This window comes from Zootoca vivipara, chromosome 3, assembly GCF_965207765.1.
Source record: "Zootoca vivipara chromosome 3, rZooViv2.hap1.1, whole genome shotgun sequence".
NCBI lineage: Eukaryota > Metazoa > Chordata > Lepidosauria > Squamata > Lacertidae > Zootoca > Zootoca vivipara.
In genome coordinates, this window is record NC_142586.1 from 45,524,725 (window position 1) to 45,542,198 (window position 17,474).

The following is a 17,474-nucleotide window of genomic DNA, read 5'->3' on the forward strand; positions in this document are numbered from 1 at the left end:
AATCCTTGGGTAAGATATGAACTTGTGGTAATTGGGGCAACTATGGCAAACATTTCTACTGTTCTTTTCTCTCGAGTCTTGTTTGACTTTCCCAAGTGTCGGGTGTTTTTGAGAAAGCAGTAAAAGCTGTTTGGCAACATTAGCATTTTAGTGTCTTTTAAGTGTCTGACTGACAGGGCCTAGGAGCGACTACATCAGAAAGGTACTTTTCTACTTTTTCCCTTGCAGAATTCTAGGCAAAGTCTGGCGCTGGAGTTGGCTGTCATGTCCAAGTCTGTCAGAGCTTTTTTTGTTTGAAACAGCAAGGGTAAGATGAACTGCAGGGTAAGATGGGCTGTTTTGGATCGAATAGTCCAGTTATGATACCACTTCTTTTTCTCTCCCCCCCGCTCTTTCCTTTTCTTTCTTTTTCTGTTCTGTAATTGATGTTGAGTTTGGCACAAGCTCCATTCATCGGAAGATGTGTTACCTTGCTGGACCAGTTCCTTAACTGATGCAAAATAAACAGTATAATTAATCAGGAATAAAATAGTCCATCTTGCCTTCATTCCATTTTACCCAAGTAAAATGAAAAAGAAATCCTTGCCAACTGATTAAAATTTCTAATCCTTTATCATAATGACACTATGTATATATTTCTTTTGAAACACCTTGTTGCATATATGCCTTGCAACATTCTTTTGCATATTGTGGAACAAATGTGTGTGTGTGTATATATATATATATATATATATATATATATATATATATATATATATATGCCTTGCCAATATTAGTTAATTAAAATATTCCGTTTTCCATTCTTAAGAATTTCATGCATGCCAACTTACAATTTTATATTTTTGCAAATTAAGAAGAAAAAAATTCGGCTTTTAATGATGAAGCACAAAAGGAGGCTATGTGCCTCCTATAGGATTATTAGGCTCTAAATTAGCACCAATCATTATGTACATTACAAATTAATGTCTAAAGCCCCCCTCTGTTTTTAGTGCCATGATCAGGCAACTCCAGCAATGCACTTATAGTCTGTCTTCGTATAATATAGGTGTAAGAGTAATAGTTCTACTGTTCTCTAGTAAATGAAATGTGTAGCTTGACCACCCCATTTATCTTAAGCTGTGGGGCTAACTATAGAGATGGGAGATGTTTCATTTTACCATTGGCTTGCTACATATAGATTCATTATGGTGACTTTTCTTTTTTAAGGCTGCAATATTTTCAGGTTTGTAGCACCCTCTTTGTATCAGAGTTTCTCTGATACATTTTTCCTGATTCCTTGGGGCAACAGCTTATTTGTTACAGAAGTCAAAACATTTTATGAGCTGCCAGATTAGTGGTTCATAAATGCTTTGAAGAGCTGCTGCAAGATTTTACTGGGAGGCTCAGGACTGCTGTTTGTTTTTAGTTCTCTTTTAACAGCTCAAGTGTCTTTCTCATTTTATTTTTTCATTGTCACTTGATTTAAAGCTCATTAAAAATAATAATCTGGTTATGCACTAGATCATGGCCAAATATTGATTTGGACCTCCCATTGCTATATTTTTGGGTCCCATAAATGCTTGATTTGCCTAAAGCTTTTTTTTTTTTACCCTTCCCTTTTGAGTGGAATTTTGCTTTATTTTCAGTTTCAGTTCTGCGTCTGTATAGGCAAAATGTATGCCTGTCACTTTATTTATTTTTGCTCAGTGATTCCATTCTCACCCATGTGACGAAAACAAACAAACTTAAAAGAACTGAATTCTAACAATGAGAAATACAATGTTTATGCACTGGATTCATCTTTCCCCCCTGATTTTCGTTAGGTTCCGAGCTCATGCCCAAAGCCCTCTCCACCAGGATAGTGGGAGGCATTTGGTGGTTTTTCACACTTATCATCATTTCCTCGTATACCGCTAATCTAGCCGCCTTTCTGACAGTGGAGCGCATGGAGTCCCCCATCGACTCAGCAGACGATTTAGCGAAACAAACAAAGATAGAATACGGTGCAGTTGAAGATGGAGCGACGATGACCTTTTTCAAGGTAGGTCCTTTGCCATTTAACTGGAGGGGGATATTACTTCCTGCGCAGATGGTTAGCAGGTGGAGAAATTAATTTAGTCATCCAGATTATCACATTTTGGTAGGTTTAGAAAAGTATGATGTCCTATTCATGCATTAAAAAATAATAATCATTGGAAAGTAAAAAGGCAGCTTTCTTATAGTATACTTTAAGACAATGATAAACACTAACAAGTTCCGGCTTCTGACCTTAATTCAAAGCATGTTTCTCTGCATAAACAAACCTATACCCACTTAACTGGGATTAAGTCTCATTTACCTTTGAGTGTAGCCATAGGGTCAAGCGCCATTCCTTGTTCTAAAAGCTGTTAAGGCACCTGTTCCTGGAAGGCTGTACTTGTTACTTAGCTTTTCTTGTGCTCGTAATGCACTAAAATAGTATTCCTGCTATCTCATTTGCTGCAGTGTACTAATGAAAGTCAAACCAGTCCAGGTGCTAAGGTCTGTCATAGGAATCTCACAGTTTCAAAATGTAACCATGTTACTAGCAGTAGCAAATGGTGTAGTCAGGCAAGTGATGCTCACCTGACCTTCAGTTGCTGCTTACCAACAGATCGAGGAGGAGGGTCAGCAAAGTTTCAACATGCAAACACAGCAGCTGAGCCAATCAGGTGCTCCTGATAGAACAGGTTCAGCTTCGTTGGTCACCTAACTCCTGTTGAGATCAGAAGAGTATGAAGAAAAAAGCTAGTTAACTTTTTTTTCCCCTGTCTGAGATGAAACAATATCTTAAGAGACTCACTGCCTTGCTAGACTCTGATACACATGATTTCTTGTATTGCTTTAAAAGTTAGATTCACAAATGTTTAGGGGAATACCCAAGAGTTAAGAACCATATTCAGTACATAGTTGCCTCACCCCACCCCACCCCACCCTGGGCAAAAAAACCCATTCAATTATTATTATTAATAAATTTGTATATACCGCCCTTCATCTGCAGATTCAGACACACGTGCTCCATTCTAGAGAGCAACTCTGTAGAAGTCCTAGGAGAGGACTGGAAGCTCAGATCACTCTTGCTTCCCCATTCACCACTTCTGTGGAAGCTGTGAAGTTGCTCTGAATGAGAGGATACTCACTCCTTTGTGTGTGTTTTTTGCTGATCCAATATGATTATGGAGGGGGTAGGTTTGCAGTAACCTCAAGCTTGTCTCCCACTTCAGTTTGTGGCCTGAACAGTTGTTATCCTTTCCAATTCATTTATGTCCTTATGGTATGCACTGATAGTAGTGGTAGCTCTTTGTACCTGCTTTTCTTTAGTCTGCCAGCATAATCATGGGAGAGTGCACTGCCTGTCCAGCCACTGCCCCTTACTCTGTCTCTTATACCATTGGTGTGAGCGAAGGAAAAGGACCTACAAATGAGTTTCTGTTATTTTAAAATTTGTGAGAGCCACTTGGAGTATTGTTTTTTGGAGGAGGGCGTGTGAGGTTGTTTCTGCTTTTGATGCTATTTTTGTATGTTTATTTTGTATCTTATGATTTATGTGGAATTTTTAAAATTTGGTTGTATACTTTTCGATGTTTGTTTATTGCAGGCATAGGCAAACTCGGCCCTCCAGATGTTTTGGGACTACAACTCCCATCATCCCTAGCTAACAGGACCAGTGGTCAGGGATGATGGGAACTGTAGTCCCAAAACATCTGGAGGGCCGAGTTTGCCTATGCCTGGTTTATTGTTTATGGCTACTTCTGTAAGCGGCCTTGAGCATGGCTTTAACTTTGAAAAGGCAGCATACAAATGAAATGATGGGCGATGAATGGATTCCTCCCTGCGATTAAGGATTATAAACCTTATAAACCAAAGTTGTGATGGTTGCTATGATAAGGTTACCAGATGTCCCCCTTTCCCGGGGACAGTCCCCGGATTTACAAATCAGTCCCCATACAAAATCCATTGAAGTTGAAAAGGGTCCCTGGATTCATTGGAAAAAGTCTGGTAACCTTATGCTATGAGGTAGGTGAAAACCTGCAAGCTGGCCAGTTTGCTTGCAGGAGAAAATTCCTCCCTGGCCCTGAATACAGTGACCAAGTAACTTGTAGCAAAGTCCATACACCCGACACCCACTCCCCACTGAGCGTGTCCCTAACAGATTGGGTGGGAAATCCAGTGACGAATATCCAACAGGATGGCCTGCACTTGGCCACCCCCTTAAATAGACCAAGGGTGGGCTGGGTGCAACCCCCAAACCCCTGGCCCTGATTCGTCTTGCAGGCACTGCCCACACATACCTCAGAGGTCATTGAGGTCAGAAGTGGATGTCGCCCAGTGACCATCCCCTTCCCTGGCCTCACTGAAAGATGGCAACCTCCATGGACCCACCACAGCCATGCCATGTGGCAAACGTCATCCATCTGGAGCCCCAGATGAGTGGTTATTCTTCTCACTGAGCCACTAGTTACAATTCAGATTTTTTCAGATCTCTCCAAGATGTCATGGATAATCACTTGTTTTTCCTTATTTTTGTTGAGACCCAGGTGTTATGTAAACATTAACATAGTTCTGATGGAACTATGAAATTTGGAACTTATTAATATTCAGCAACTGAAAGTATCATAAACAAACTACCATGCAGGTAGCATTATAGAATTTTTTTTCTTCTGAAAATCTGTATGAGAAATAGAGGTAATAAGTTTGTAGGAGTTAACTGTAACTAATCAATCAAAGCTGCTTTAATGGCAGGGATATTTGAAGCTGTCAAAACAAAATTTAGAGAAAGTTTAAAGAATCTGGTTTTCTTAATTTTAAAACGAAACAATATGATTAAAGTCTCAGGGCACAAAGAGATTATGACACGAAGTATTTATTAAGTCTTAGCAAAGAACTCTACAAGGCTTTATTTTATTTTATGTCTGCCTGATACTAGTGGAAGACTTTGATGTTGTATTCTTTCTGATTGTCAGGCTGAACTTGAAAGCATTTGGGGGGGCAGTTTTTCTGAGTAAAATATTCTAGCCCAAATGGTGTTATGCTGCTGCTTTTTTCTTTTCCATATCTTCTAGATTGCATTCTGCACATATTTCTTTTCCTATTTCTCTTTTCACCTCTTTGTATTTTCTTTGTTGATTTGTTCTGGTGCATCTTTGCAACCCCTGGATGGAATTCTATGCCTTCTAGCACTACAGAGTTTGAGAGTCATTCCTGAGTACTGGAAGAACTTTCCCAAACAATTAGCTTGGGAAACACTAGTCTTCAATAATAAGTGTGGCCGGTTATTCATGTATGACTCCGTTCTATCTTCACTGTTGGCACCTTCTGTGTTCCTCTGAACACCAGTTGCTGGGGACTGCAAGTGGGAACATTGCTGTTGTACTGACGTCCTGCTCCCAGGATGGAAATCTGGTTGGCCACTGTAAGAACAAGATGGGCCTGATCCAACAGGGCTTTTCTTGTGATCTTATGGTGCGGCATGCCCTCAGCTCCTCATGTCTCAAGAGTTAAGAAAGTCTTGCCACTGTAACATCTACACCAGGCACCCCCAAACTGCGGCCCTCCAGATGTTTTGGCCTACAAGTCCCATGATCCCTAGCTAACAGGACCAGTGGTTGGGGAAGATGGGAATTGTAGTCCAAAACATCTGGAGGGCCGAAGTTTGGGGATGCCTGATCTACACCTACACTATATGTTAGTCTTCTGCAACCTAGTGCCCTTCAGATGTTTTGGAATACAACTTCCATCAGCCACCATGGCTGATAGGTATGATAATACCAGCAGTCCAAATTACCCGGAGGACACCAGCCAGCTTGGGGAAGTTTATTATATGTTTGTCTTTGAAGTAAGATGCTGTAGTTACTAAACCTAGCACAACCTGGTATAAGAAACAACAGGGGAACACGCTAACAGTTTTGCATACTCAGAATGGCAGGTGAGCAGATTTTTGCTGGTAAAACAATGAAGTGGTAATGAATTAATTCACCCTACCTGTACACTACAAACCCCTCCCCCAACTGCTTTCAAAAAGAAGAGATGTACATTAAATGCTTTCTTAGCATATTGTCCAGTTTGGTAATATGAAAAGGGTATGGGGTGGGGGGGAAACATGGCAATTGGTTAAGCAGTTCTATGGATTAGGCCTTGTTGTCATCTGTCTATCTCAAGACACAATGGAATGTACCTCAAATTGCAGGAGAATCACAGCGCCTGCTGTGGCTGCTGAGGTCGTTAACTTGTAACTGCCACCTCCTACATTGTTTTCACAGCCTTAGCAGCACTGAAGTGACCAGGCCTCATGAGTGCAAAAGTAACTAGTGTAGCCTTCCAAACTTGGAGAAACATGTCCAGTCATAAAATGTTGACCTTTGAGCTTTCAGTAATGTCTTCTGTAGTTACGTTTTTTCTATTTTATTTTCTGCCATTTTTATTATCATTTTAACTGGATGTGTTAGTGCTTTATGAGATTGATCAAGCGCCAGGAAATCTCTTGCCCCTGGAGATATTTAAAAGAGGATTGGGAGAGTGTGCACATTTTGATGAAAGAAGATCCTACTGTCCTGGGAACTTGACCATATGACCGATAGAATTATTGAGTCTAGGTTTAAATAGCAATTGTGTCTATCTTAATAAGATTGGTTGGCATCTGTCTGTCTTGGGATGCAGTGGAGGAGTGTGTCTTTGGGGGTGAAGTAAAACTGCTGAAAGGTTATAGCACCTGCTGGGGCTGCAGAGGCTGATATAGGAGAGACATATTTTGTTGCAGCTGTGGCAGATTAAGACACCCAGTTGTTCTGCAGCAGGTGCACCATGGCTTTTCTTCTCTCTGTGCTCCTCCCAGTGGTCATTCCTCTTCTGGTCACTGCTATGGATGCACGATCTGTCTGTCCGTCTCCAGGCATTGTGGTCATCTGCAAGGGATTATAGTTGAGTGAAAAGTTGTAGGGAGCTATTCAATACAAAATGTTGCTATAAAATATGGTTATGAAGCTTACTGCCTGAGATTTTTTTAAAAAAAAAAAATTGTGGGGTTTTGTGAAAATGATTCCTTATTCCATCTTGGACAATTAAGCTCTGCTTAGATGCTCATCTCCACACATGGAGTGGGGAGCACGGCTCCCTACACTAGCCTTGCGCCCAACACTACCATCCCCAAAGCTGATAGCCTCAGATCTTCCCATGAGAGATGAATTTTCATCCTTTCAGCTGGTCGTACTTACAATTCCACCATATGATTCAGAATCTTGTATGATTGGGATTCCCTTTCATGTGGAATATTCTTAGCACTTTCAGCTGAACGTGCAAAGTTCCCCCCTTTCAGATATTTTGCCTTCATATGCAAAGGTCTGATATGTTCCGTATACCAGTCGCTTCTCAAGCTTGGGTTTTGTTTTGCAGATACTGGTGTGCAGACACACGGCTCCTATGAAAGCTTCACTGCCTGCTTTCACCATTGTACAAATGTACTTGGTATATTTGGCAATGAAGATGAAACAGTGTTGGTAGTTCAGTTTTATTGACAATGCACAAGTATGACTGAGTTTGATCTTGCTTCTGTGTTTATGTCTATATCTCATTACAGCAAGATAAAATAACTAACTGCCAGAATTGAGCAAAACAGTAGCATACAGTGCAACATAATATAAAGACACCAGATGGTTTCTTAATGTTAAATGAAAACATGAAATCCCAGTAATAGCTATTAGAGCCAACCACTGTGAGGCACAATAGCTATCCCTGTGATTGACAGTAATTCCCACAGTAGTTTTTCTTTGTAAAAAGCTTATCAAAGTTGTCTTTGAAACATAGCCAAGATTTTGGAAGAGCTAACATTTGCTCAAGAAGAATCTAAATCAGAAATTGAAAACTTACTATCCACATTTTATTTGGAAGTTTGAGCTATTTGTTGCTTTCTGAACTATCCCATCCCACCCACACTCTACCCCAAATTCTGATGATTAAAAATACCTCTTTGTAATGCATTATGTGTAGGGAAAAGTAGTGGGTAGACTTTTTGACTCATCTCTCCAGTCACCTCAAATCAAGGACGTAGGCAAGTGGTAGGGTTAGGGTTACCTAAATCGGTCTGATATAAAAGAAGTGGTTTTTTGAAGCATCATAAACATTGAGATAAAAAGCAGTTATTTTAATCCTCCACCTCCCATAATTAGTATTTACAATGTCTGCTTTGGATTTCCCTCCCATCACATAAAAGACAGGCACTGTCTCTCTTGTCTTTTAGTTACATGTGAAAGACCTTCCTCTCCCAATAAGCCTTTTAAGTGGAGATCTTTATGCCAGCCTGCATCTGTACTGGAACACTTTTTAACTGCTTTTTCTAATATTTTGTTTATATTTTTAATGATTGTTATAACCCACACCGAAACCCACACAAAAATCTGATAAATTAATAAGTTTTTCAGTTCCTTCCTACCTTTGCTTTTCAACCCTTCACTGCTAATTACAGAATTCTGAAGAACAGCTGGGAATCTGATCAGAATCTAAACTGCTTTTGGCAATAATCCCTTTGACACTGCATGGCTGAGCTGGCAAGATGGCCTGGCATATTCTAACTGCTCAGGAAACAAAGCTATCAGAATGTTTGTAGTCCATATTTTTTGAGGAAAGGAAAAGTTGTCAATATGTCTACCCTCAGGATATCAGTAGCTTTGTGGGTTAGGCTGATTAGAAAGATGTAGGGAAGATGGCAAGGGACCAAGAAAGAAGGTGGTCAAAGTGGGGGAAGGGACAATATGAAAGGACCTCAACAGAAGCATATGTGAAGGACAAAGGAAGCTTGAGGGAAAAGGTAGGAGAAACTGAAAACATGCAAGAATGGGCTAAGAACAAAGACAAAAGGGGCGCTGAATTTTATATATTAGTTCGGAATAACCATGCAATACTTTTCTTGCAGGCATCTGTTATAGCTAATTTATAGTTTTATTGGCACAGGAACATCAAAACTCATTAACTATTGAGGGAGTTTGGCTGTGTAAATTATTTAGCTGAATCATAGTCAAGGGAGAAAATGTGCAAGTTTATTTGATCGGAATGTAATCAGAAGCTTGAATGGCTTTGACAAATAATCTAAGCAGAAAGCATGCTACCAGAACATCCTTGCCTGTTTAACTTGCTGAGTACGTCTTCTAGTTTGTATCATTTCACTGCTGTTTACAAGGTAGCCCCAGGACACTAATGTAACATCACACTGATGCATGCTTCTAGTAACATGCTAGGCTGCTTGCATTAGTGCTGTGGGTGGACAGAAGGAGTTGTATTCATTGCTCTGCTCTAGAGGGTCTCCCAACCCCTTAGAATAGATTTTGGGGGTTCGCAAGGGGCTGCAAGTGGGTGAGGATTAAAGCAAAGTCCTGTTTCAGAATCAGAAGCCTGTTCTGCTCATGCTGTGGCAGCATTGAATACAAACAAGGTGCGGAAGAGAATACTGTAAAAGTATTACTCCCAAGTTAGCTGCCTGAATGGGAAGCTGCCAGTTCTTATGAGGAGGAACATAAAGAGATACATGAGCATCATTTGCCTCCCTGCTTTCCCTGTAGCTGGCAAGAGACCAAACAACTTCACGGGTAGGGGACAATTCTAAATTAGTCACATCCTGGTAGCGGATGGTGCCTACTGCTAAGTATGTCTGTATGATATTGTTCCTCTTGCTTTCTGTGTCACTTATGTAATGGCTTTTCAATACAAGTAACTGAGTTCATGTTTTAAATTGTCCCCCCCCCCCACATAGCTATTTTAACTACCCTTAGGCTGCTTCTATACTGGGCATTTACCGTGGAGCAGCTTGTTCACTCACTTTTTATGGGGCTCCACATGGTGTAGTGATCAAAATGTCCTTTTCATATGTTTTCCCTGTTCCCTGCTGTCCTCCTCCCCCCCCCCCCCCGCCCCGGAGCTCATAAAATACGACTTAAAGAAACAAAATGCAATGGAACTGCTGTGCAATTCCTTCGGGTGTAGATAATGTATCACACAACAACTCCAGCCTATGCAACCCTATAATAGCCTATATATTAATTCATTTCATGAATTTTATACAGTACAGTGCTACCTCGGGTTACAAACGCTTCAGGTTACAAACGCTTCAGGTTACAGACTCCGCTAACCCAGAAATAGTACCTCGGGTTAAGAACTTTGCTTCAGGATCAGAACAGAAATCGTGCTCCAGCGGCGTGGCGGCAGCAGAAGCCCACATTAGCTGAAGTGGTACCTCAGCTTAAGAACAGTTTCAGGTTAAGAACGGACCTCTGGAACGAATTAAGTTATTAACCAGAGGTACCACTGTACTTGATTGTACAAAGAAAACCCTCACAGCCATACTTTAAAATATACACAAGTTAAAATACTACAACAAATTAAAATTGCCTAGGCTAGTCTAGACAGAAATGGTTTTTTTAGCAGGCACCAAAAAGAGTTCAATGAAGGCATCTGCCTAATATCAACAGGCAAGGAGTTCCAAAGTGTAGGTGCTGCCACACTACAAATGCGGAATGAGTATTATTTGGCACCTGTAGTAGAGCCAGTTCAGCCAATAGACTGTGCTCTAGGCACGTGACCTTTATCTTGTCACTGGGAATAAACTCTACCACTTCCTGAATGGCATTTCCTTGTGTCCATTCATGTTTCCTCCCCCCATTCCAAATTGCATCTGGGGAAGGGGAGCCCAAGATCGGAATTATTCAAACCTTTCTTCACACAATGCTCTCAATGAAAATTCAAATTTCTCCCAATGTGTGTATGTTTTCAAAATGGGCTCTTGCAGAATTTCAAATCTGTAGTGGTACTTTGCATAGAAACTAGCATAGTGATAATTGTTGGATGCAACGGCAATATAATTATACCCAAACATAGATCTGTTGACCATACACTGACTAAGAGGCTTTGAGTTGGATATTGTGCGTATCAGAAAATGTGCTGTATGATTGGATGTAGTTGGCCATATTGTGTGTCTGTTTTGTGTGCTATAATAATTCCTTCATGTTGTTGGAGTGGCCTAAATACATCACTGGGTGATGGGACATTAGGGTCCTGATTTAGCATCTTTTGTTTGTGCATGTGTGATGAAAATACTCAGCTTTTTTGGTCTATTGAAACATTTTATTCTTAGCAACACTTTCAGTTCATGCAGCCAGAGTGTTCACTGGCTGCTTTACCTTACTCAGAATTATTGCAACATGCTAAATTTCCACTTACGAGAATGTTTGGAAAATAATCATGAATGTATACTACCATGGTTGTGAAATATGATCCAATGCAGCATGAGCCATTTCCTTGAATGAAATGTATTTTCAAGCAATCTGTCTTACAGCTGATGAATTGAACATTATTCAGAGCCTTTGTCTAAGCTTTAGCCAGCTAAAGAAGTTTGAAGAGCTTCCATCTATATTAGTAGAAATTCTGATTTTACCTTGTCAGTTCACATGTGGTGTAAGAAGGATGGTTTCCAGCTGCATTATCCCCACGTTTGTGTTATTATATATGTTTTCAGAGCCAGCACTGCCCTGAATACCACCGTGAGTTTTATAGCTTAGATAAAACATTCCTCCCCACTGTTATTCATTGACTTGAACAGAATGCTTGTCACAGACTGTTATCTCACCTTCCCAAGACATGTGTATTGTGGTCATTGTGCAAGCTGCCTTTGACATGGATATGTTTATCACCAGATTTAGAATTCTAGTACCTATCTAGGAGCAATATGCGGTAAAAATCAGACATGAAATTCTGGAGCGTTCTGCTTTCATTGTGAACTTTTAATGTGGACAATTGGATTTTAAATTATCAGTACCAAATATGAATAATTTGAACTCATAAACTCATGGCACAAAGGTGTCACATTGAGTGAGTACATGGAGAAGTTACTTTTGGGAGAAATTGTGTTATTCACTGTGATTTAGAGCAGAATGTTAATACCTCTATTTTTTAACCTTTGTGGGCAGGGAGTTTGCATGTTGTTTGACCGACATCTAAGTAATGTGCTATTTTATGCACATAATAGATTTTGATGTGAGAAGCAAGTGTTGTGTGATTCTAGCTTATAGCTTTGTAGTGCTTGAAAGTACATATTCAGCAAATTAGTCTAGTAGTCCAGTAGTTGATATTGTTGTCTGAATTTGCATCTGCTAAACATTGAACGGAGAACCATCTTGTACATTTCTGTTTTCCACTAAAAATAGTGTGGTTTCCCTAGCTTGTATATATCCTGAATTTATTCAGACAAAAACTACTCACATTTGTTTCTGAATCGAAAGGGCAGGTTAATGAAGATCAGTAAGTGGTAAGTAAAATGTTTGAGGTGAATATTGTGATAAATTTTTATTTATCATGAATATTTAGTTAACTCAGACTGTTCAGAATGGATTTCCCTGCTCGTTCAGTGCTGATAAAATATTAACAAGACAATTTAATGGCAGAAATATGCATTGCTGTTTAACAGATGGCCTGTGATTTGGTAGATATATGCCTGCTTTTTTACAGAAAAATTAAAGAGAGAAGACATTCTTAAAGAAAAAAAATCAATCTTCTATTCCAGGATAAATAACAGTCACCATGTTAGAGATGAAAACTTGTGTAGTTTAAATTCCACAAGTGAATTCCCATAGATCTGTCTTCCTCCCCACTCATGCTCAAAATGCAGGAATGGAATATAAGTGCATTCTTCCTATAGCTAAAGATTTTGGAGATGCTCCCCTGAGCTGGGATTCAAAAATCTTTGTGGAATTGTAAAAGGGGAGCATTGCAAGTTTCAAATTCTTCCTTGTCTAAGCTGGAAAATTACTGGCTTCTCTCTCCACTGGTGCTTCCTATACACAAAATTTATTTTCTGTCAGCCCCTCCCCTTCCCAAACACTTTTTCCTTGACCTTATTTCTCTCAGCAAGAGCAAAAGGAGTCTGCCTTGCTTCCCCATTGATGCCTTAGTTAGTGCACCATTGACAAGAATATACATCTGAAGGGCTATCACACTTTATATACTGGTGTTCAGTTGCTCGAGGTAACAGGGAGGGGAAAGGGTACCCCACATCTCCATACACCACTGTGGCTGCTGCAGGTACCAAGTCAACAGGCAGCTTGGGAAGGGATAGCAGAGTGTTCTTATCTCCTCTTTTCATTGGCTGCTGCTACTAGGAAAGGGTGTTTTGGAGGTAGAGAGGGTAACAGGAAGGAGAGCTCTTTTTGACAATTGGACCCAGGTGGCTCTGTGGTTAAACCACTGAGCCTAGGGCTTGCTGATCAGAAGGTCGGCGGTTCGAATCCCTGTGACGGGGTGAGCTCCCGTTGCTTGGTCCCAGCTCCTGCCAACCTAGCAGTTCGAAAGCACGTCAAAAATGCAAGTAGATAAATAGGAACCGCTACAGCGGGAAGGTAAACGGCGTTTCCATGTGCTGCTCTGGTTTGCCAGAAGCGGCTTTGTCATGCTGGCCACATGACCTGGAAGCTATACGCCGGCTCCCTCGGCCAATAATGCGAGATGAGCACGCAACCCCAGAGTCGGTCACGACTGGACCTAATGGTCAGGGGTCCATTTACCTTTACCTTTAGATAGTCATGGCACATTTTCTTTCCACTCTCTTTCTCTCTCTTTTTTTTGAGAAAGCACTTGGTTCATTTAAGTCAGGCTCAGTCTCTCCTAATGCAGTCCTCCTTTTTCTGCATGATTCAAATTATTAGTGTTCTATAATGTGTTATAGCTCCCTGTAAAGCCTTTGCAGTTTGCATATCAGAGAGAAGAGTGAGCTAAGGCTCTCTTGTTGAATCTATAGGAATCTCTCTGTGTGCGCTGCATGTGAGGTGACACTTGATTGTACTCTGGATTTTAAAAGCAAAAATATCGAATTTCCAACCTCACCCCAAGATCACACTGGAACAAACAATATGCTATAGAAATAGATCTTCCAGAATCAAAGGATGGAAGAAAGCAATAACAGGGCACCATATGTAAACAATAAAAGGTGACAAAAAGATGAAGAGAATGGCCAATTGCATTAACACAGCATGACAATTTAGTAATTCATATTTGAAATTACTCTTTCACTCTATTGAAGTTTCTAGATGGTTATTTTAAAAAGTCATATTTAATGGTTTCATCAACTATTGAATTTAGTGGTGTTGCTCACTTTTTAAGTTGGGTTAGGATGTTAAAGAAGAATCCCCAACAACAACTGTAATTCCTTTTGGAATCGTCTTCTCGTCATTCTTTCAGTTCCTAAACAATATCTGTATTTAAGAATAGATTGAAGAGCTGAACATTTGATGCTCTGTTGAATTGTTCCTAATAACTGATCTTCATCTCAAGCAAACAATAGTGTTTTGTTTGGCAATCTCACAGTTGCTTATTTCAAAATTCACGTAATAATTTTGTTTCTTAACACAATGGAACATAGTACATTAGCAGTGCCAATCTGTACATGTCACTCAAAAGCAACTCCCAATTAGTTCATCAAGGCTGTTGCAATATAGGCAAATCATCACTGATCCTGTGAGATAAGTCAGGCTGTGAGGCACTTTGGGGCTATTTACCTTTCTGGGTAGTTCTAACACCAGTTTCTCTTCTAGTCTACTTAGGTCCGAGCAGGAAAGAAATCCAGATGTATGGTACTTATATTGATTTGAAAGAGGGGGACAATATTCTAGACTCCTGTCTTTTTATATGCCACTAGTATCCAATCTGCAATTTTCAGCACCTGCCCGTGATAGCTTAGAGCTTGAAGGAACAGGCAAGGTAACGTGAGCAGACCAAATCCCATGGCTAGGAAGAATCTAACCAACTCCAAATTACCAGAACAGACTTCTTTCAATCAGCATCAGAAAGCAGAAGCAAGATAGGAAGATACTTTAAAAAGAGAGAAAACATATATTCATATATCCTATAGCGGATAAACTTAAAAGACAGCTTTGGCTGACATGCAAAACAAGATGGGCTATCACAGGTTATTCATCAAAGGCATTCAAGGGAAAGATCAGAAACACAGAAAATCTTACTCTTTCTATCTCTGGAGATAGAGCTAGTCAGGTACAAAGGATTCACCAACCAGAGGAATCCAGCTTTCATTGGCATTGCATTCCTGAGATTTATCACTTACATAGGGGATGAGGGCATTGATACAGATGTGGGACAAAAGGAGTGAATGGGGCCAATCTATTCCTGATGTTTTCTGTCAGATGATGGGGGAAGAGAGCAAGAGATACATGCAAAGGGTTGCACTGCAAATCTTGGAAACCTTTTTGTTAACAGTGGAAGAATGTCATCCTTATAGCAGTGCAGTCAAAACCAGTTCACTATTCCTTGTCTTCAGAAGTGCCTTTATGAAAATGCATTGGTTCCAATGAATATTCTTGAGCAGTTTTACTATTTAGCTCTGTCCATTAGAAAACACCTATTTATTTATGCTTAACTTTGTTTCATATCTTTCCTGAGTCTGAACTATCCACACCAGTCTATTCTTTCCTTATTTCCATATGAAACAAATTTCATTGGCAGCAATAGTAAGCCATTCTCTCTGGAAAGGAAGCGTAATGCCTGCTATTTTGGTATGCCCACATAATTCAGTTTGCTTGATCATATTAAAAACAGGTATCTCATTTATCTTCCACCAGCATGGGAGATGTAGCTGTGCCAAAAGTGGGAAAGCTTGTTTTGTTGCTCCCTGCTCCCAGGTTCTACCAGTAATTTTTTTTAAAAAAAAGAAAAATTAAATTAAGTTAGGGTGACAGGTGCAAATTTGTAATGCATGCGCCACTAATTCAATACAGTTCCCATATTTTGTTAGAAGCATGTGGCAAACCTGATTTTTATGCATAGATTTGCATGAACAAACTTTACATTTCAATTCAGTTCCTCTGGCAGTCACTTTTCTCCACTTTGTAGGGATAGTCTTGTTTGCTGCATTTTCATTATGCTACAGTTACAGTTATTGCAACAGTTAATGGATTCTGACTTAGCCATAACATCTTTTTTTACAGGGATGTTTCAATAATTCAGTCTATGTGAGTTCTGCTTTGAACTGACATGATCCACATGTGGGCTAAAGTGTGTGCTTAAAACTTTGTTACCCATGCTGGCTTTTGAATGACCAGTGTGTGTGTGTGTGTGTGTGTGTGTGTGTGTGTGTGTGTGTGTGTGTATCCTAGAGGAGGTGGACCTCCAGCAAAATGTCATAATGTAATGGGAAGTGGCACCTGTTCACCGCCAAACCTCGGCATAGTGCCCTCCCCACAGATTCCATCTTATTTGACATCCCTATCAGTCACAGCCCATAGATTTGCCTTTATTAAGGCAAGATTTAATGTCTGTCTTCTAATGTTGTGAATAGTAGGTTCTCGAAAGGCCAGAGTTCAGTTCTGTGTGCATGTGGCAACAAGATCCATAGAATCCCTCCATCGTATATTATTCTGTTGCCCCTTGCACATGGTCCCTCGGACCAGATTTTTATCCCCCTTAATATCAGAAACTTTGGATAAGACTTCGGAATCCCAGTTAATATATCTGTTAGAGGACAATGATCCGAGTAGATCACTCCTTGTAGCTCGATACCTGATTGCAGTTCTATCCTATAAGAGGGGAAATGGGTTACTTTATGATAATTGATTTTTCGTCCTAGTGTTTGATTTATAGTGGTGACCAGATGAACTAAGTGATATGTTGTTCTTACATTGTAATTGTAATTTATAATATTTATGGGGATAGGATTTATATGAATGGAATTGATTCAATTCGATTTGTTTTCTTTTATTCTGTTTTGTTCTGCTGTATGATGTACATTGTTTTGTGTTGATATTTTGATCTGGGCCTATGGCCGTAATAAAGTATTGATTTTATTTATTATATATATGTGTGTGTGTGTATATATATATATATATATATATATATATATATATATATATATGTTGTTTTGTCGTTTAGTCGTGTCCGTAGCACGGCAGGCACTCCTGTCTTCCACTGCCTCCCGCAGTTTGGTCAAACTCATGTTGGTAGCTTCGAGAAGACTGTCCAACCATCTCATCCGCTGTCGTCCCCTTCTCCTTGTGCCCTCAATCTTTCCCAACGTCAGGGTATTTTCCAGGGAGTCTTCTCTTCTCATGAGGTGGCCAAAGTATTGGAGCCTCAGCTTCACAATCTGTCCTTCCAGTGAGCACTCAGGGCTGATTTCCTTCAGAATGGAGAGGTTTGATCTTCTTGCAGTCCATGGGACTCTCAAGAGTCTCCTCCAGCACCATAAATCAAAAGCATCAATTTTTCGGCGACCAGCCTTCTTTTTGGTCCAGTTCTCACTTCCATACATCACTACTGGGGAAACCATAGCTTTAACTATGCATACAGTGGAACCTCGGTTTACAAACACTTCGGTTTATGAATTTTCGGTTTACGAACGCCGCGGACCCATCTGGAACGGATTAATCCACTTTCCATTACCTTCAATGGGAAAGTTCGCTTCAGTTTATGAACGCTTCAGTTTATGAACAGACTTC

The 17,474-nt window shown here is 40.1% G+C and overlaps 1 protein-coding gene across 2 annotated transcripts in view; it reads left to right on the plus strand.

Moving 5' to 3' along the window:
• Positions 1–17,474, plus strand: part of GRIK2 (glutamate ionotropic receptor kainate type subunit 2) — a 442,739-nt gene that overhangs the window by 326,840 nt on the left and 98,425 nt on the right. For both annotated transcript variants that reach the window (XM_088665996.1, XM_088665995.1), the window contains exon 13: positions 1,803–2,020. In XM_088665996.1, the coding sequence (XP_088522122.1) occupies positions 1,803–2,020 (218 nt within the window). The remainder of the gene's footprint in view (positions 1–1,802; positions 2,021–17,474) is intronic.